The sequence below is a fragment of the Melozone crissalis genome, unplaced genomic scaffold (genome assembly GCF_028551555.1).
Source record: "Melozone crissalis strain CALT ecotype California unplaced genomic scaffold, PUWL_Pcris_2 ptg000042l_1, whole genome shotgun sequence".
NCBI classification, from domain to species: Eukaryota; Metazoa; Chordata; class Aves; order Passeriformes; family Passerellidae; genus Melozone; species Melozone crissalis.
In genome coordinates, this window is record NW_026535820.1 from 64,233,561 (window position 1) to 64,254,762 (window position 21,202).

Here is a 21,202-nt window from a genome sequence, read left to right on the forward strand (position 1 = left end):
CCTCCACCAAACCAAATACCACAGGAAAATCACAATTTCACTCCTTGTTGTCATACAGTTTGCCTTGCCTTAACAAAGTGGAAAATGCTGTCAGACACCCTAAGTCCTTCCACACATAGTGGCTATTAGAAGCTGGTTTGCAGCGTCATGTACAACATGCCCTGGAGTGCCTCATGTAAATAGAAGAGCCAGAATATGTTTAGCTGCATTGCCAGCTGGGCTTAGAGTAATCACTCAAGACCTGAGGATCTCTCTCAGTGCATTGTGTTAAAAGTCACACCAAGCCTTCAGAATTATTGGCCCTGTTCGCTGCCATTGTATGTTGGTGGGGCTGCATTGGGGTTAAGTAAATTTCACCAATTTGTACCCACACAGTATTTATCTGGCACTTTATTTATCCAGTTTGAATCACATTTTTGGCCATCTAGGAACTTTATCACCATTTCATTCATCTTTCTCCCTAAAATAAAGGTAAGTTACACAGTTTGGGAGCCAAGCTGAACATTTTTGTGGCATGTGTGCCAGACTGTGTTACAGCTCACTCAAGAATCACAAACAATGCTTTGGCATATAGAGGCCTTAGATGTCAGTAGTCTAAAACCTCATGAAGGACTACCAGTGAATTGAAATTTGGAGCCAAGGACTTTCCTCACACTTTATGTGTTCAGGCCTTGATTCAGGGAAACACCAAAGCTCATCTGCCCATTTAAACTTCCTATTGACTTCAGATTTCAATGTCCATTACTTTACAAGCTTGAATTTAAATACTTTTTCTTCTCTGAACATTTGGGTATGAGTTGTACATCAATAATTATTTAGTTTACAAGTGTTGCTGTAGGAGAGACAATATGGAGAAATGCACCATTTCTTCCATAACTTATGGATCTTTGCATAGAATTTTGACATGGATACAAATACTCTGTATTCTTATGCAGACTATAAGAATTCTTATGTAATTCTTATATAATTCTTACAGCTTCACCTGCTAATAAGCATTGTTGGGAATCTTTAATACTTTCATTAGTTTCTTTGATCATGTCAGCAAGGGCATTTTTTAAATTCTGAAATCCATACTTTAGAAAAAATGCAGATCAAAACTGAGCTGCCATAGTGTTTATTTGCAGTTTGCTTCAGAAGAAGAGCTTCAAAGGTCTAGAGGGGGAATTAAACTCTTTGAATGCAAAATAAAGTTAACTATGCATACTCAATGTAATAAAATGCATGCCAGAGACCAGTGCCCAGAAGAAATTGCCATGTAGCCTTTGTAGTCATGGCCAAGGCAGAGGTATTTTTGCAGTGGGTTTTTGAGTGCATATGTTTATATGTCTTTTTGCTCTGGGAGCTTCTTCTGTTGAAATATTCTTTGACAAAAATCCTGGCTCATAAACTCATCCAGGAGAAAACCAAAGTTAAAAAACTAAAAAAGACAGTGAGGCCAGAAATTGTAGTAGTTGTATCTGATGAAAAGCATGTTTTTCCCTAATGTGAGGAGAGGACTCTGAGTTTAGGTTTTTCATGCAGAGCTTCAGCTCAGCGTTAAGCTTGGGAGTATTTCCAACTCATTGAAATACAAACAAACTGACAGTAGAACTGACCTCAGGGAGAGCTTTTTTGCTCATTAATAAGAATTTCAGGACTTCACCCTAGATTAAAAATCCTGTCAGATTTTTGTCTAAATTAGTTGTAACAAGTAAAATTTTAAGTAGCCTGGCATTCTAGGTTAGTAACAGTTTCTGCACTTCTGTCGCATCCCACTGGCTTTCCTAGTCTTGCTGTTTCTTTGGGCTTTGGCTTATCTTTAACTACAATCCTTATAGGATGTGTTGGGGAGGAAGGGTCCTTTAGAGTTTCTTCCTCTGAGAACTGAGGTAGCATCCTAAATTTGTGTTCTTACAGCAGCCACTACCTGCTGCTACCAATAGCCCCAGCTCAGCCTCTTGGGAATGCAAGTACTAAATAAAGTCTGCTGCGCTCAGCCTGGTCATTGGGCTGTGCCTGATGCAGTTTTTTAAGAAGAGCATGCAGTCTTCCTGAAGTCTTCTTGAAGTGAATTGAATTGCCCTGTGTTTTCTTTTGGATAGCATCGACTGTGCTGGGATATTAAAGCTCCGAAACTCTGACATCGAGCTGCGCAAGGGAGAGACGGACATCGGTCGTAAGAACACGCGTGTGCGTCTGGTCTTCAGGGTTCACATCCCACAGGCCAATGGCAGGACTCTCTCCTTGCAAGTAGCCTCCAACCCCATTGAGTGCTGTAAGTAGCAGCAAACATCGTCCTCTTGCTGGATATTATCAGAAAATCCTGTAATCAATAAGGTTGAAGAAGATGTCTAAGATCACTGTTAACTCAGCACTGCCATGTCCACCCACCTTTTGAACAGTTTTTAACTTTTCTGCCCCATGTGCATTCTGTCCACCCCAGCATGCTTTACATTGGTTTTGCTTTACCTGTCTAGTTAGTGAACTTTAATCTGCTTTCCAAATGTACATGATTTACATTGAGAACAGAATATCTGTGTCTTAGGAAAAAATGTGTAGCTTTGTGCATTGAGTGCTGTAGAAAAACACACACAAGTAAAGAATAGTTAAACTAATAGTAGACCTGGAAGGGACAGGGCCTTTGGTTTTGGTGACTCCTTATCATAAAGGTAACTGCTGTAGAAGTTTTGGAAAACATCTCTCATGTCCTGGTCACTCTGTTTCCCCATCATAAAGCAAAAAACCAGCAAACAAAACCCCAGCCTCTTTGATAAGGAACTAGCAATATCCTAGAACTGACACACTAGCCTGCAGCTTCAGAAAACCTCCAGAAGCCAGGTTTCTGCACTCCTTAAATGAACAGCCTGTATTTTATCAGATACACTGGGACACCCTTCAAAGATACCTATATAATTTTTGCTCTCTAAGCCTCATCAGCCTCCCCCACACAAAACAAAATGTATCTGCTTTGTGTAGCTTTAACAGTCCAGCAAAAGTGGTGGAAGCTGAATTTCAGTCTGACTCCAAATGCTGTTTTGATTGGCTGAATGGACTGAAACAATTTTTTAAGGTTTTGTTGAATTCCATTCACAAAGTGGATCTTTTTGATGCTGACAGAGTAAGGGGGAAAACTTGATATCTGGCAGGTATGTGAGGGGTGAGCTCTGGCACAGGGGATGGGAAGGAAGGCCTGACCATTCCTAGCTCCATTCATGCTGGAGAGCAAAGCAAAAAATGTGAGGAGTCATGGTTTCGTCCTGCAGTTGTTTATGAGAGCTTTTCAGTTGCTACACAGCAGGATAAGGCACAGTTTGAATCTATCCTGAACTGGTCTGTGCAAAAGTGCCAAGCTCAAGGAACCACTGGTTCCTTGAAGCTGGTTGGATTTGTGTTAGGGTACTGCTGCCGCTTTGAGTGTTGCATAGTGAGCAAAAGCATGGCACATGCCTGCTAAAAGAAGTGGAAAACAGGAGAAAAAATAAATGCTAGTGGTATTTCCAGTGCAGATTATGGATTAAGTTGGTGCTAAAAACTTCATACATTTCTTAGTGCATGTGACACCAGATGGAACCATATAATCTGGATAAAATGTCGCATTGTCCCTTGAAGCAGCACTCTCTTCATGTCCCACAGTTGAGGGGGGATAAAATTTGTGCCACAAGAATACCAGATTCAGTTTACATGATCCTGTGTGCTTGGGCCTTCAGGTTCATTTGGAAATACTTTTTATAAAGTGTGAGCTGCTGCTGGATCACAAGGGCCGTGTCTGCTGCTTCTGCTGCCACAAGACAGTGTGCAGAATTAACTGTAGGGTATATATTGACTGAAACAAATTTTGGACATGCAGGACTACCTTGTCCTGTATGCCTTGTAAATGTACAGCATATAGAGTGAGAGAAAATTATTTAAAATAAATGAAGTTCCATTAAAATACACTTTCTTATATAGCACATATCAAGCTGAGTTTTAAAACACTTGTTCTTTGTGAATCCTTTCAATCTGTACTGCTGTTTAAGACTATTGTTTACAATCAAAGCACTTGAAAATGAACCATGTTTCCTGTAAACCTTGTGACCTTTCTTTGTTTCTGTATCAAACTCAGCTTATCTTATGAAGGTAAGCATTAAGTTACTTACTAATGCAGTATTTACTTTTTTGTGTGTTCGTGGTTGCCTTTTTTTTTTTTTAATCTTCTTTGTAACTCTCCAGCTCAGAGATCTGCCCAAGAACTGCCTCTGGTGGAGAAGCAAAGTACCGACAGTTTTCCTGTTACTGGAGGGAAAAAAATGGTACTGACTGGTCATAACTTTCTGCAAGACTCCAAAGTCATCTTTGTGGAGAAAGCACCAGGTATGTCTTTTCAATCTAGACTCCCATCTGCCTTCCCCCCCACCATGTTTGTGTCAAATGATGAAAGCACAGATATGGTAATGACATTTTCTTCTGCACGTAATATGTTTTCCATGTCACTGGGCAAAGCTGTGGAAAGGATCTGAGCCGTGCCTAATGCTGAGGTTTCACACTGTGACAACTGTAGTTACAGGTAGACAATAGAGACATTGAAAGTCAACCTTTGACTTTTGTTTACTGTAGCAAATCGTGAGTGTAGCAGGCAGGACCTGTGAAAGGGGTTGGAAATCTCTGGCACCATGTGCCCCTAAAGCCTGCAGTGCAGTGCATCTTAAACATTTCTGTAATTTGTGCTGCTGCAGGTGTGTGTGCACCTGTGTCTCCTGTGGCATTTACAAGGTGCTCGCTGAGGAGGACTTGGAGCACACACATTCGTTTGAAGGACAGGTTTGCCTCGAGGACTGGGGGAAGGACTGAGCACAACTTCCCCTTGCCCAGCACTGCTTCTGCAGTGCTGTGGTGATGGGACTGGTTCCCCTGGAGGAGTTGCAGGCCAGGCTGAAACAGGGAAAACGGCATGGAGGGGGAGCTGGGGCTGGGGCAGGCTGTGCCTGCAGGAGCCGTGGATCACAGGGTGACAGTGCCTAATAGGTGTGAATGCCCCCCGCAGGAATACGCGGTGGCAGTGGAGCTGGGAGTCAAAGTCAGCCCTGAAACGAGACTGCTAAGGATAGTTCTGAGTCTTGTTTTGGAAAGGGTTTCCCTGGCGCTGGCACAAGCTATGAATTCCTCAGCTGCCGGCTGAGCCCCCCACCCCCACCCCGAACTTAAAACAATCTTGGGCACTCCTCAGGCCGCTGCACCAGCTTTGACACTGCGCCTGTTTAACCCTTTATGCCCACGAGGTTCCCTCGCTGCTCCCCTGCCCACGGCCCCTACGGCACCACAGGAGCTTGGGCCATGGGGCAGGACGGCAGGGAGAGCAGGGGAGACTCTGGAGGCAAAGACACCCACCCACCATCCATGAAGTTTAAGTTGTCAGAAGTGCCTAGGCAGAGGTAATGCCTTGGGTTTTTGGGGAGAGCCAGTTGGCACATTTCTGTGAACCCCAAGCATTCCAGCACACACAGTGGGGATGCGGCTGTGACATCAGCAGAAACATCCTTTTTGTTTCATAAGAAAGTTTAAAAAAATAGGGAAAATGTGGTATAGCAATTGAAAAAAACCTGAATTCTGTTCTCTGTGTTCCCCCCATGGGAGAAGAAAGTTAATGTCTACTTTACTTTAACCTTCCTTTGCTGCACAGAACTGGGTTAGTGTGACATGTCAGAAGTCCTCGATCTGTCTCATTTCAAGAAGGAAACCACATTAAAGGGTACCTTTCTTAATACTTATTTCCTTTCCTCTTCCTTTTTTGAGTTGGAAAATTTAAGTATAGCTTTCCAAAGGATTGTGATTTTGTTGTTGTTTGCTGTGTGTTACCACAGCGTGATCTGAACACTGTCTCCCTACTCCTATATTCCTACACTACATTAGGTACACTAAAAGCAGGGTATTCACTATATAGCTTTCAATTACAGAATTTAAGGTTCTGCCTTTTTTTAGTAGTCTCACTGTGCATTTATTGCAGTTGCAGGGCAGTACAGCCTGCAGGGGCTGAGCCCTTAGAGTCAGAGTGTGGTATCTCCAGGAGCTGCAATAATTGTGTCAGTAGAAATGACACACAAAAAGTAAAGCTGCTGGCTAATCTGGGCTGAGCAATTTTCAAAGCTTCCATGGTTTGTGTGCTATGCTGCCTCACACAGCTCAATGCATCAGAAACAAACCAGAGCAATGTATCATTACCTTAGTGGCAGACTGCTCTGGCTGGATTTTTGAACAGTCACTGTATTTAATGTCAAGTGAGCAAGCATTAGCAGCCTTCACTTTTGCAAATCAGCATGGGGTGTTTCTTTCCCTTTCAGCTCTTGAACATCAGTGAAAGTAGGTCAAGAGAAGGAACATGAGCATAGTTTCTCTTTCTCTTAGAGCACTGGTTATGAACCTCTGGAGACATTCATTAGTTTTGCTGCTGTTACCACTTTTGTTTTTGAATTTGGAATGTTAATCACGTTCCTAGTAGGTAGCAGCCAAACCCAGCTATTACAGAGTAATAGATCAAAGTAATAGATTGTTGTGCTCATAAAGAGAATGTATCTTTTGTATAAAATTTAAATATTGTACTACATCAACTTATGTCTTCAGTCCTTACTCAGGCAGAGTCCCCAAGCTGGGAGGCAGTCTCCTGGAGCTTGTCTAATTCCTCCTAGTCTGCATACTTAATTGGATAACGAAAGAAGTTTGAGAAGACTTTTTGTTTGCGTTTTTTTCCCCCAGCTTTCCCCTAAGTCTGCTGAGTGAATTGTGGTCTGCTGAATGTTTTTCCAAGCATGAGTCCCAAGCTTTCAGTCTTCAGGGCTAGCCCTCAGCTGTTGTAGTCTCTGGAGGAATGGCATTATCCTGGCCTCCTTTGGTGGGGGAGTCAGTCTGAGCAGTGACTCATACAAGAGGGAATCCCTGAAGAATGATCAAATCAATCTTTCTGCCGGGGCGGCAGTGGCTTCCTGCTTTTAGCTTAACCCCTTGCAGGCTGCTGTTCAGCCAAGTGTATGAACAGAGCAAAACAAACTTTGCAGCCCCGTGACTGTGTCTCACACAGGGAAAATGAGGTATCCAGGGGGTGAAGGCATGGCACACTGAAAGGACCATGGGAGAAGCACTGTGAGGACTTTCTCTGGAAGGAGCACCCCTCATGGTGAAGTCAGGCAGAAGGCGCCCCTTTGAATAAATAATGAGTGTTCAGAAGTGGACTAAAATTTGCTCAAGATTCCACAGTACCATAAAAAAGTTCTTACATGTTGATGTGAGGCTTTATTTTGCCAGATTTTGGGCAATATTCTGTTGCTTGCACATCGGACCATATTTTCCAGTGATGAGCAATGGTATAAAATGTCAGAGAAGCCTAGTAGTAGTGAAAATGTGAATGTTAAATGTACTTCAAGAGGTTCAATTCAATTCAAATTCTGAATTCTTTTAAATTCAGAATTTCCTTAGACTGTGGAGTCCCACAATGACTTTGATGCTTAGAAATTACACTAATTTTTTTTTTATCTCCTTTCACTTTCTGTCTCTCTTTGTAGGCATATGTTTCTCTTCCTGAGGTTCAAAAGTGTCTTGTGCATGTCATAGTTGTTGAGTGCCATGTTGAGGGTGGCCAACACCTGTCTGTTTGTCACCAGAAGAATCAGTACTTTGTAAAATACTGAAAAGTCTGCAACTCCTTACTGGCCAGGTCTCTTGATGTCTGTAGGCTGAGGGTTGCTGTGCAGTAAGGTGTGCATTTTAGTTACAAAAGTAGGTGAAATTAAATTGGTGTTTGTTAGCTATGGCAGGAAGTGTTTGGCTAGGAGTGAAAATGTTTCCTGTTAACATTTGCATCTGCATGGATCATGAGCTGGAATTATAACAAAAGACTGATTTAGTTACTTAAAATTTTAAAACTTTTTATTTTATTTGTAGATTATAAATGTACCAAGCAACAAAGTCTTGAGGGAAGTTCAGAAAAAGCAGAGATGCTTGAAGAGTGTGTTTTAGGGATTGCATATCTATCAGCAACCTTTTTTTGATAACTCTTTCTGCAAACACTCTTTTCAAAGCTAATTTTTTTAAGGTAGTGAGTTATTAAACACAAAGCAGCACAAAATTCTAACTAACCAAAACGACCAGATACTGGCTCTTAGTATATCAGATTATGATCAGCAATCTATAAAACTATTCACTGCACTGAAAAAATCCCGGTTTTCATCCCTCTGTCCACAAAATATATCTTGTAACTGATGAAAGAAAGCTCAGTGATGAGACACAAGTCCAGTATCCCAAGGGATAATGCGCAGGAAAATTATGGGTACGTTATGGTAAATTATGGATTATAGTTCCTGGCATGCTGTAGGATATTTTGGGATAAAAAGAGTGTTTTGGGGGTTAGAAAAAGTCTCGTATTGAGATCTGAAATAGTTAATCTACCCTGAAAATCCCTCCTTGCTCAAAAATCGCTCCTCACTCCTATAGCTTTTAGCACTGGAACTAGCTCAAGTATTTCCAGACTTCACAGATTTGGCCAAGTCTAGACATACCTAAAAGATCAGGTTAAACTGACAAAATCTTTATAATCAATTTGTGACCTATGGGCAGAAATGGTCATTGGATGTTTTATTATTATTAGTTATCATAGGGTTGAGTTGCCACTAGTTAAGTCAGAGCTCCAAACCCATTTCTTTTCTTTTCTGCTTAGTGATGAGAACTCAGGGCAGGAGTTTTAAAGAGTGAAAAGGCAGAAATGTAACACCCAACTTCACTATGGGATTAGTTTCTCAAATAACACTGACTTTGGTTCTTTGGAATGTTAATGTTGAGGGCCATTTTGTCCTGGTCAAAGGCCCTGTCTGGTCTTCCCTGTAACAACTGCCCCTCCCTGAAGATGCATCACTCTCTTTCATGGACATTTGTAGTGTGCACATTATCTCTAAGTAACTCCAGACTTAGAGACTTCAGTGGTTTTGAACAACTTGTTAATTACTCAGACTTCAGCAATAATCCTGGCACCTACACAGTTCTGTAACCTAATTGCATAATATCCTCAGCTATTATACCCAAAGTCTTTGACACTCAAAGTTCCTGAAAGATGGTAAAATAAACCATGTGTAAGCAACATTTCCTCCAGGAATTTTTCTTTTTTAATAATCTCAAACAATTAGGAAGCTTTTCAGATTTAGTTATTGCGTCAAATTCTTCATTCTGGTGTTGTTTTTATTTGATTAAATGAATTTTTCTGTCAAAACTGTTCCTCCTCCCTGCTGAGCAGATTTTGCTCTTAGAACATGAAGGTGTTGATGTGCAGTGGTTATAACTAGAGCAGATGAAAGATAACTGGGTGAAATCACTAATACAATTTTTTTAAACATATATTTATGCCAAAGGAAATCATAACTTTCTGTGAGTATTTCAGATGGGAAAACTTAACAGTTTGCCATCTGTTAGATGTGTGGTCAAGCTCAGTCAGCTGAATTTCTGCACAAGAAAAATGTGATACAGAAAAGAAGGAAGCTGGATGAATGTAACTGTCCACTCTAGCACATCACAGGTTTTTTGTTCCTCTCAAATTTCTCTGTCTCTGGCAAAAACTAGAATCAATCAGTTGCTGCCTTAAGATACAATTGCCAGTTTTATAAGTTCAGTTCTGTTTCCCACATGAGTGAGCAGGATTTACCTTGTGACGTGGCAGGTAACTCAAATACAGTCCTTTAGCTTCAGCAAAAGTTACAAAAAGCTCTGGAAAGTGATATGTTGACAAGACATTTGAGTGGCATGTGAATGGAACAGATGTGTTGAGGAAGCATGTGGGCTTTTTGGTTTGACTCAGATACGCTGTAGAGCTCAGGGTTTGGAGTCTGTTTTGACGTGATGTGATGGGATGGTGAGATGGGTGACCTGAGTCTTGGCAGAGCTTCACGTGGTAAAAGATCTCACATTCTCAGAGATCTTTCCATTGCTCTTTCCATTGCCAGTAGCAGTTTGGGGGGCAACTGGCCAAAAAGGGGTCATGTTTCACACCAGTAATCATACTGTAGCTCATGTAATAAATAAGCAAGTGGCAAAACTCTCCTTCCCCCTCTAGTCAGATAGGCAAATACTACTTAATTTTGTCTTTATCTGTCTGTTTATCCAAGTTCAGGACACACGTTCCAGTTGGCAGTGTGCAATTGCATGCTGACTCATGCGCAGTGAGGTTAGAAATTCGGGAAACTAGATAAACTGGAAACTTCAAAGGCATACAAGTTGGGAGCATGGAGTTCATGTGAAGGTCACTTGAACCTAGATCCCAGAGATGTATTGATAGCTGAAGGGGTTTCTGGCCACAGCCCAGAAATAGATATCCTTAGGCAAATTGTGTCATCAGATGCTGGAGTCATTTGATGGTGGAACCCTTTCATGCGCACGGAGGAGTAGTGATGCAGCTTGTAGGAAATGTCAGCACGTTTCAGTTTTTCCTGGCTGTTTAGTCTAGGGAATGGTGAAGACAGAGTGGGACAGCAGCCATACACATGAGATGGTGTCAGCAGCAGCAAGTCTCATCCAGGGTGTTTCTCTCACTGTGAAGAATGAGATCAATCAATCACAGATACTTACTGTGGACAACAAAGAAATAGGGAATAACCACATGGTGTCAAAAGTCACTTGTCAGAGTAATCCTGTAAATTTTTTATTATTATAGAAAATGTGGCTGAATGCTTCAAGTTCATTCTTTCTTGTCTTCCAGACTGAGTGGCTTCAAGCAGCTGTATCTGCGCAATCAAAGCTTTGTCTCTGAACTTTTACAACTAGCACAAGATTTCAAATAGTTTTTACTGTTACTGTTCCAGTAGGACTGTTTGTCCAAACACACAGGAATTCACAGCCCTTACAAGAAATCTGAGAGTCTAACGAAGTGATCAGTGCCTGAAGACAGTGGAGGAAAGAAGTACGGTAGATTGACCTTGGCTGACTGCCAGGTGACCACCAAGTGGGTCTCTTGCTCCTCCTCCTTAACAGGACTGGGGGGAGAAAATAAGATGAAAAATCTCATGGGTCGAAGTAAAGACAGGGAGATTGCATATCAGTTATTGTCACAGGCAAAATGGGCTACACTTGGGGGAAGCAAGTTATTGTCAATTAAAAATAGAGTCGGATAGTGAAAAACAAAGGTAAAACTGAAAACCACCTTTACCCCTGCCTCACTTTGCAAGCTCAACTTCACTCCTTCATTCCTGATTTCTGTTTCCTCTCCCTGAGTGGCACAGAGGATCAGGGAATGGACGCTTTGGTCAGTCCATAACAGCTCCTCTTTACCATTGCTTCCTTCCTGTTCTGTTCACTTGCTCCAGTGTGGGGTCCTCCCATGGCAGACAGTCCTTCATGTACTGCTTCAGCATGAGTCTTCTTCACGACGTTCTGTCCTTCAGGAAGAGTCTGCTTCAGCCTGGGTGCCCTGCAGCCATTGTTCCTTGAGAAAACCTGCTTCTGCCTGGGCTCCCTTTCACGGGCTGCAACTCCTGCCAGGAGTGTGGGCTCTCACTGGCTGCGTGTGGATCTCTGCTCTCATGTGGTTGTCTCCATGGGCTGTGGGGGCACAGCTGCCTCACTGTGGTCTTCCCCACAGGCTGCAGGGGAATCTCTGTTCTGGCTGCTGGAGCACCTCCTCCCCCTCCTTCACTGTTGGGGGGTCTGCAGGGGTGTTCTCATCACTTATTCTCACTCCTGTCTCATGGCTGCTGCAGGTTTTTATCCCTTCTTAAGTACGTTGGCAGGGAGGTTCCACCAGCTTTCCTGATGGGCTCAGGTTTGGCCAGCTCAGGGTCTGTCTTGGAGCCATCAGGAACTGGTTCTGTCAGACATGGGGGCAGCTTCTGGAATCTTCTCCACCCCTGCAGCACAGCCACTAGTCAGACCTTGCTACATAAACCAGTACAAGGGGATGCCTTCAAAGTTGTTTGTTTTAATAGGGAATGCCTACCTCTTTTGGAAAATGACAACTTGTCTCTTGTTGCTTTCCTGACATCATTAAGAATTGCTTCGTGTCTCAGGTGGGTAGCACAGGAAATATGGAGAGAGCTGAGGGAAGAGGAGCGTGTTCCTTTAAGGTCTGCTAAGGAAGCCAGATTATACCTTCAATGTGGAAGAAAATACAATTACATTTAAGACAGGAATAGAGAGATAGATGGTTTCCAAAGTGTGCCTTGTTGCTGGGATGCTGATGTCAAGGCAGAAAACCAAACTATAGCAGGAGGGACCTTTAAGATTGAGCCTGACCTTCTTGGACAAGGGAAACAAGAAAAGGGACATGAGGGGGACAATGAGAGGGAAAAAAAAAATGCTCTTCAAAAGTATCTGCCAAGAAGTCATAAGGAGTTGCCATAATGAGAAGTTTCTGGAAGTTGAGAAGTTGCGGTCATATAATTGAAGTGTTTGTATCTCAAAAAATAATGAAGAAGGAATATTTAAAAGCATTTGGATCAAATTTACATTTTAAGATGAGAAATAACTAGAAGTAGCTATAGTACAGGTGGTGGTGTTGGCATCCAGCACAGAAGTAGAGGAAAATAATTGTTCATGGAAGAAAAATTTGGAACTTGATTTAAACTGGCTGTGAGGCTCGTTACTCCAATAGTCTGAGAAAATATGAGACAGATTAGACAGAAGAAGATGGACCAGGAATATTTTACTCAGTTTCAGCTGCAGAGTCACAGGTTCAGCCTACTAGAGTTTCCCAGAGGAAAGTAAAATTGTGAAGACAAGGAGATGACGTGAATGTAATCAAAACCAGAGTGAAGTGCTGTCATGACTGCTGGTGGGTGGCTGTGCTGAATGTGCTTTGCTTGACCTGCCTGCTCCAGAGAGATTTTTCAGGGATGTCAAGCTGCAGTTTTACTTGGAAGTTGTGTGTCTTAGACCTGGAATTACTTAAAGTTATTAAATAAAACCCTCAGACCAATGATAATTTGAATAGAGGGAGGTGCCAGAGAGCACAAATTGCACAACCAGCTTCCATTCTGCTGAAAATAATATCTGGCAGGTCTTTCCAATGGTTTTGGCTCAAAACGAACCTCGATCTGTCAGTTGTCAGCACTTTGCCTCCTTTTAATTACCTGGACTAAAATTACAGTTCATTTGCAAACATTGGAACTCAGAATAATTGCATCTGTTAGACAGACTGTGGTAAAAGGCAGCTAAAAAGGCTTCACCATTCAGGCAAAGTGAGTCCCTCAGCTTTTGGCTTACCCAGCTGAGCAACCAGAGGGGAAGCATGTGCCTGGCACTCACTCCAAAGTACGGTAAGATCCATTTTGTGCTGGATTTTTACACCTGCTCACTGCATGACATTCGTATTGTTAATTCAAGGTAAAGAAGGGAGAAAAAGTAACTCGAGAGTATCATGTTGATGGCAAACAGACCTAAGTCTACATGGCACTCAGCTCAATACTGCAAAAATGTATAGCTGAAGGAGTGGACAAAATACATATGCTGCAAAAATGCTTATGAGAAGACACCAACAAATACAGCACCTTTGATGTGGAAACAAAATTAGGTCAGTAATGCCTGAGCCCTGCCGCACATGGACAGAGGCGTGCCAGAAGGTATGCCAGGGATGGGGAGCAAAGCTGTGAGGACGTCTCTGTAGCAGCACAGTAGGCTGTGAGGAGGGCAGAAGAAGACCTGGGGGGCTTCCTGGCGTGGAAGAGGGAAATAAAGTAAATGAAAATCAGACCAGCTGTGTGGTCTCATAGCAAAAGTGGTGTAAGAGCAAAGAATTGAGATGAGGGTGGCATTCAGAAACACCGTATTTCTGAATGTTTCATTGCTGTCTTGCCCCATCTTCCCTGTACATCCCATGTCAGACTGCTTGGCTGGTATTTGTTCCTCCTTAGTGCCTGACCCTTGTAAATGTCTTTAAGATGTACACCAGTGTATAAGGATAGGTATAGAATCCCACCCACTTGGTGGGATCCGCTTCCCTTGCTGGTGTCCAGCTGGGAAACATTGTTTGCAGCAAGACAGCTGTAGGACCGGCTGAGAAAACTGCCCTGGCTGCTTGTGGTATCCTCAAATTCAGCAGGCTGCTGCCCCTGCAAAATCTGGCAGCAGTACACCCATGCCAACCCATAAGTGCCAGCTGGTGAGACAGTGCCAGTGGGTCATGCCCAGGACTGCCCTGGGGAGTGCTGTCCTCCCAAGCAACAGAGCTTCCTCCTTGCCTCTTTCATTGCCAGTCCAACTTGCCCTTCCCCTGGAAGCTGATGTCATCTCTGCAGAGAACTGGATAACTCTTAAGTCTGAATGATGAGACTTTGCCATAGTCTTCATCCTCTTCTTTGCACAGAAACCCATCCACTTCTTCTGAATGTCTTCACAGATCAGTCCTCTCAGTGTCATGAGGTCATGAGGGCACTCACCAGGGGAGAAGGGTAGCAGTGCAAGTTGAAAGCTTTCAAGTTCTTAGTTCCTCAGGGATTTAAATATGCATTGTTAGAGCCAAATAAGAGGGCAGACAGCCTTTGCAGAGCGCCTCAAAGTGACTCTGCATTTCATCTGTGCCCTGCCTATTGTGGACATGTTAAAGTAATCTGGGCTGTAACATAGGAATTATTGTTCAGGGTAATCTCATAACACATTAATCAAGTAGTGGGTTCCTTTGGGAGGGTAGGGCTTGTTTCACCATTTTACTTGGAATATGTGAATTCAAATACAGACTTACAGTGCAGCCAGTGCAGTCAAACTGTGTTGAAGCACAGACTGGAAGAATATAAAATGTACCCTGTGTATAGGCAGTGAAATCCTAGATAATGTCTATTCTTCTCATATCTCAAGTGAACACAGGTCCACTAAATATTATAGACTTTTTAAATCTTCTGTAGTAGAGTGGAATCACTTAAATATATCTAAATGTTCCCATTATGCCCATTTCATAGAGGCAAGATTGAAGTGGTTGCCAGATGTTATACCCTCCTGAGTTTCCAAGCTTAGGGTTTTTTGCATTTGCATATTCTTCCCCTTTCTGCAATCCATCATTTTGGAAAGTTATGCTGGTGGTTTGATTGTTTTGAGCTTGCGAACCTCTGACACTGTGGTTGGAGTTCCCTGAGACACAAAGGTAAATCCAGCTCTAGAAACCCCAGGGGATCTCTCTGGATGGGCGTTGATGTGGGGAAGATGCTACAAAAATGTCTTTGGAAAGTCTTTACAGCTCTTTGTGTTGCTCTTCCCTGAGGAAAATTTGTATGCCATGGTCTGCAAGGCTCTATGGGTGAATAACTGAATCTGCTAGATTTACACAACTACTTTTCAGCCCTGCTTCTGTGTTAAAACAGACCTTTACAGTGCTTTTTTATGTGGAAATCTTGTAGCTGGGTGTGGTGGGGAAGCCGCTTGGTGACTCATACTGCAGGGAATTCCCTGATGAATTAGAGTATTTTTACTTCTGGACTTGTGCGCAGTTTCCTTCAACGCTGGAGTGAGCAGCCGATAAGAGCAGGCTACAAAGGCCCATTCACCGTTCAGCTACCCCATGTTAAAACAGGGTGTTTATGCCTTGCAGAGCTGAAAATCCACCCCCATAACATGTGGGTTCACAGCATTTTCATCATTAGCAATCCCAGGTGCTTCGAGTTTCACAGCGACGAAGAAAACAAGGCAGAAGCGGATGGTGGTGAAGCAGGGATGGCTATAAATAACAGGGATGGGTCTGTAAATGTCAGGCTTCCTGACCAACCTGGTATCTTAGCTGGCAGTAGCGCTGATGGCCACCTGTCAGCACAGCCTCCAGCCTGTGCAGAATGGGTGAGAGCAGCTTCTCCTTCCCCAGCACTGCTGATGTCTCTTTGAAGGAGGAGGAGGGATTTGAGGATCATTCATCCAGCCCATGCGTGGTTCCTCCTTGAAGCCGTGGCTCTGTCGGGTTAATGGCTGTTCTGCTGGCAGTGAGGGAGCAGGGCACTCTACCAGGGACTCTGCAGGGCTTCTGCCCTGCCGTTCCGTGCATGGATGTTTTGGGTTTATTTCCATTTGGTAAAAAAGCCCCTCACAAAATGAAAGAAATCAGTATAATACCTTGACCCAACTTTTTAGCTATATAAAGAACTGTCTTTCTCTTGAAAATATTGCACTATAAATCTTAAAAATGCCAAAACAGACATTTGGTTTGGAGAAGACACTTCTTATTACTTTGTAAAAGTAAATAGTGAAATGAAAGAGAATGAAATAAGACCTTTGGAAAAGACGTTTTCTCCATTTTCCTTCGTGCCTCCTCCTCTCCTTCCTCTCCTGACTCCATCGCCCCCCCTCCCTGTATAACAACTGCCCATTTGGGTATGGTAATTCCAGAGAGCAAACTTTAACGGGAATGCCTGAAATGTGTCTGCTTCAGCTTTGTGTTATGTCTGTAATTTGAATTATTTGCATTTTGGAAAGGTATAAATTGCTTTGGTGTACTTGGGTTGGCTGGCGGCCAGGAGGGAGTTGCCTCGGGCCCAGACCAGGCGCGTTGCTGCAGATGTGGCAGGCGTACAATGGAAACTTTTGTGGGCGAGCAGCCCTCGCTCCTCCAGCACACGCTGACAGGAGGCGGCATCCCGCCGGCTCGCCAGGCTCCCTGGTGGATGGGCACTAGGGCAAAGCCATTTTCTCCGGCACAGATGGACTATCTTGAGGCTTAGGGATCCCACAAACCATTCCAAAGCCATTATTCCTTTTTTTTTACTTTTTTCTTTTTTTAATTTCAGCTGAACTGTTTAAACCTGCAAAACATGTTTACTGTAAAAGGTTGACGTAGTGGTCTAAGGTTTCCCTCCTGGAGCTGGTCCCAGTCCGTGGGCGTTGAGATTTCCCTCTTGGTTCACCAGACGTAATATGAGGAATTGTCTTTCTTTCTTTTTCTTTTTTTTTTTTTTTTTGGTCTCTTGCTTCATAACAACTTTTGCTCCCTGTGTTTTTTTTAAATGAAATGTCGCTAGCTGTTAATGAGTTGTCTATTCCCTACTTCTTCCTTCTGTTCCCTTTCCCCTCGGTTGCCAATGGTCTGGACAGTCCCATGGGAATTTCTTGGAGCAAAACCCGTATTGTTCTTCCTAGCTTCCAAAGACAAGCCACGGCTCTGGATTTTTTATTTTTCTAATAGTTTGGATTACAGCATCTAAAATATTTCTGAACAAACTCCTTTTGTCATCATAAAAATTTTAAAAATGCATAAAGGCAGTGCTGCATGAAATAATTGAAAGAATAGCTGGAGATGGAGTCATTTTGAATTTTCCTGAAGTATCGGCAGGAAATAAAAAGCAGAAACCTGAATCAGATCATTCCTCTTGCAAAGCACAAATTAAACATAGCAAAAAAACTGAACTTCTGGTAATCCATTTACAAAGGCAAATTGAACACATGTTAACTACTAGTCTGGACATCTGTAGGTTTTTAAAAAAAACGGCCCAGCAATCCCCTTCCAAAGCAGAAGTTACTACACTTCACAAAATGTGCAATAGTGCGATAGTGTCACAGCTTTGCATTTCTTTTATAGCTGATTGGATTAATTAGGGGCAGGGAGGGAGTGCTACAGAGGCTGGAGATAAAGGAGGCTGCTCCCAGACAGGGGATGTGTCCTGGCTTGCTGAATTTTGGTCAGGGTTTTCTACTGACAGCCCAGGGGAAGCATCTGTTGGATAAATTGTGAAGTGATCACCAGTCCTCCCAAGGAGCCTACTTCAATTCTGGCACTCTCCAAAGGCATCGTTAAGGAGTCTCAAGCACTGAGACTCTCAAGTCTGGCTGCTCCTGCTCTCCCTGCAGCTGAACGTGGCAGTACCAATTAAAGGGATTCCTCTTCCAGCATCACAAGTTAAAATGTAGGAAGAAACTGAGGGTAGATCTGCTAATTGTTTTCCTATGGGAAGACCTGCCAAATTCACTGTGGTATTTGTGCTGAAGCCTTCATGTTGTACTTCTTTCCATATATTTAAGAGAAAGGGGTTTTGGATATTAAAACAATCGCCAGGGATAGTCCCTCAGCAGCATTCCTTTCACAGTAGGACAGCTGTACACAAAAATATTATTTACAGACATTTGAAATAAATCAGGCAGTTCTAAATGCGTCACCTCCATCCTGGCCATGAAAGCGAAGAGAAAAGAAGAAGTACCATTCACTCTTTTACCTTTCAGAGGGCTGTTTTTCTAAGGCAAGCCCACATGCATGAGATGAAGTTCAAAATAACTAGTATTTGCATTTGCATGTCCCAGTGCTGCAATAAATGTACAAAAGAGATGACATAAGTCTCCGTTTCCCCTTCGTTTCCGTAACATCTGACAGTGGTGGGACTCGTGAAGCTGCATGTGTCTCCACTGTCCAGCTTATCCAGCTTATCCAGTCTGCTTATGGCCTTTCAGTTGTGTTTTTCTAGGTCTGCAGAATGGAAACCTTACATTCTGTATTAGTTTTCTTGTTTCTTTCCTATTGAGGTCTCAAGATGCAAAGAAATTAAAGCCCACCTTGTTTTCCAGTGATTTCTGTATCAGTAATGTAGGAAAAATGACTAGACAAAGCCAGTTTCTTTCAAAAGACACGTTCCCAGAAAAAGTTGTAGTTGTGGCTTAAATCTGTGTTTGCTGGAAAACAGAAATTCGGTAGATTTGGAGGACCCAACACACCACTAAAAGCAGCTCCAGAAGTGGGACTGCTGTAGCTGAACAAGACCAACTTCAAAATGGAGTCTAAAGATGTGTTTCCAAGCCTGTGGCCTTGCCTTTTGACCCAAGTAGCAGAATTATGCCAAGCCAAACTAGGAGTATATCAAAATGAAATCCTGCATGGCTGAGTAGCTTCCTTAATGCTACCTTTCTTTTTGTATTGTTTAGTATTAATATTGAATATAACTTAGAGCTTAGGTAGTGTTCAAAAGGTGTCATAAGTAGAAGTATTGTGGTCTGAAAGTTCAGCAAATTGAGATGTAGAACAGTTGCATATTTTGTCCAGTCTAGTGGCAGAGCAAACTCCCAGTGGCTCCCCCCATCATGACATTATGCACTCTGAATTGTGGTTCTTCCCTTCAGAAAAGCTGAAGGGGCCCCTGTCACAGGTGACCCAGATGGTCTCTTAGTTGGGCAACGCTTTGGGCAATGCGTTGTGAGAGCTCCTTTTCATATATGCAGTGCCCCTTCAAAGAGATTGTTTTTGTGAAAGTTGTTCCTTTCTTGGCTTGGGAAAGGAAGAAAGGAAAGAACTAGATATCTTTTTCTTTTGTCTTTTAGATGGTCACCATGTGTGGGAAATGGAAGCCAAAACCGACAAAGAAATGTGCAAGCCAGTAAGTCTGCCTTAAATATTTTAACATCAAGATGAAAAAATATATTGCCTTCTACAGCATTGTTGCTAAAGAGGGATTTCCAAGGCTTTGGCACTGAAACAGAACAAGTACTTAGGCCTCCCCTCCTGGAAATCTTTCTTTAACGTGAGCATGGGGTAAAAAAGCCTTTGCTGGAAGCTATCCCAAAAGTAGGAGAGACCATTTGGAAAATATTTTTTCATTGTCTGGGATGGGCCAGTTCCATCTGCTCGTCTTTTGTCTTGCTGGGTCAGTTCTTTCCACTGCTCCCAAAGCAATTTCTGATCATTTTCCTTGGCTTTCCTCTATCTTCAGCAGGAGAAACATGAGTCCCCTCACAGGAGATCCACATTGGAGAAGTGTGGCTCTCTCAGCCATGACTCCAAGTGGGAAGTACGTCCACTATTCCACGTCTGCAGGAATATGCAATACTTGCAAAACTGCAGGCAAACAATTTAAAGATCTCAGCTGAATTCAGGCCAAATGCAAAGAGAATTCCCCGTTACTCTTTCAAAAAGCGCCAAGGGAGGTTTTGATGGTCATAGCAGATTCACTGTGCATATGTCTGAGCTGATGCCCTAGAAGCTAAGTCATTCCTTAGCCCCATGCTGGAGTATTTGGTTTCTGGCAGTGGAAGAGCATCTACACATTCTCCAGCCCTTTTTCATGTTGCACTAGATGTGCTTGCAGCAGTGACTCTCCCATGCACAGAAGCTAGCATGCTTAAAACTTCCTGGATTGTTATAGAAAAATATATTTCACTGTGGAAAATGGAACTATTTGAGTAATTCTGTCCTGATGCCTTTCAAAGGAAATACTGTTAGGTTCAGATACATCAGGGATGACCTGCCAACCGAGGCATTGTGCTTTCTCCTGCTGAGTTGGAAACCACAATTTGATTGTGGTCCCAGATTCTTGATAGAGGCAAGCTGGATAGAGCCTTGTCCATATGCAGTATCATATTTGCTGTCCAAAGGGAAGAAGGGAGGGCTAGTGATTTTGTAAAGATCTTAGCCATGCTAAAATAATTTCCCTATTTCTAGAGTCCTTGGCAAGGACGCTGGGGTTGGTGGGAAGCCGTCCTTGCCCACAAAGCCCACCAGTTTCCCTTCAGAGAGTGTTCCTCTTCCTTCTTGGGGTTAACTTTTCAATACTATTGTACAGCTAGACTGCCTTAGTTGTGCCTTGACTTTCTGATTTGTTGCTTTTGCAGAATTCATTGTTGGTTGAGATACCACCTTTCCGCAATCAGAGAATTACCAGCCCTGTTCAGGTCAACTTCTATGTCTGCAATGGGAAAAGAAAGAGGAGCCAGTACCAGCTTTTCACCTATCTTCCTGCTAATGGTAACAAAACAAATTCCTTATCTCTGCTAGTAAAAGTGAGATAATGATCATACATGGTTCTAATAATTCTTTAGTAATTCGAATATTTTGGAAATATACCTGGTGCTATGAGAGTGAGAGTAAGTCCAGGAGAGCTGCCTTTGTCTCTGCTGCCCACACAAGAGACAATGCAGATTGTTTCCATTTGCATTGGTGGCAGAGACCTGTTGAAACAAGGGCTTCTGCTTTTGGGAGCTGAAGAGCCACAGCACAAGCTCAGACGTTTGTGAAGGCTCTGAGCTCTCTGCTAAGCTATGGTCAACCCTTGGACTGACTTTCTAACCCCAGAGGGTAAATTGCATTCAAATAACATTTCTAAATTCACACCACAATATTTTAAGCATGCTGGGCTCTGAGCTAGAGGTGGTGTGTGGATTCCCCTTGCAGTAATCTCGCACTTTGCTGCCTTGCACGGGGTGAAAACTGAGATGGACAACATGGGTAGAGATCAGAGTGCTCCATGTAAAATGCTTCATGGATGGGAAATGTTCAGAAATGTGTGACTTTTTTTTTTTTTTGAGCTTATATTGGTAGCTGTGAAGTGACAATAAA

The 21,202-nt window shown here is 42.8% G+C and overlaps 1 protein-coding gene across 1 annotated transcript in view; it reads left to right on the plus strand.

The window, feature by feature from the left end:
• The window catches only part of NFATC1 (nuclear factor of activated T cells 1), a 110,087-nt gene that overhangs the window by 44,552 nt on the left and 44,333 nt on the right, over positions 1-21,202 (plus strand). The window contains exons 5-8 of the mRNA XM_054284833.1: positions 2,082-2,254; positions 4,189-4,329; positions 19,192-19,247; positions 20,479-20,611. Of these exons, the coding sequence (XP_054140808.1) occupies positions 2,082-2,254; positions 4,189-4,329; positions 19,192-19,247; positions 20,479-20,611 (503 nt within the window). The remainder of the gene's footprint in view (positions 1-2,081; positions 2,255-4,188; positions 4,330-19,191; positions 19,248-20,478; positions 20,612-21,202) is intronic.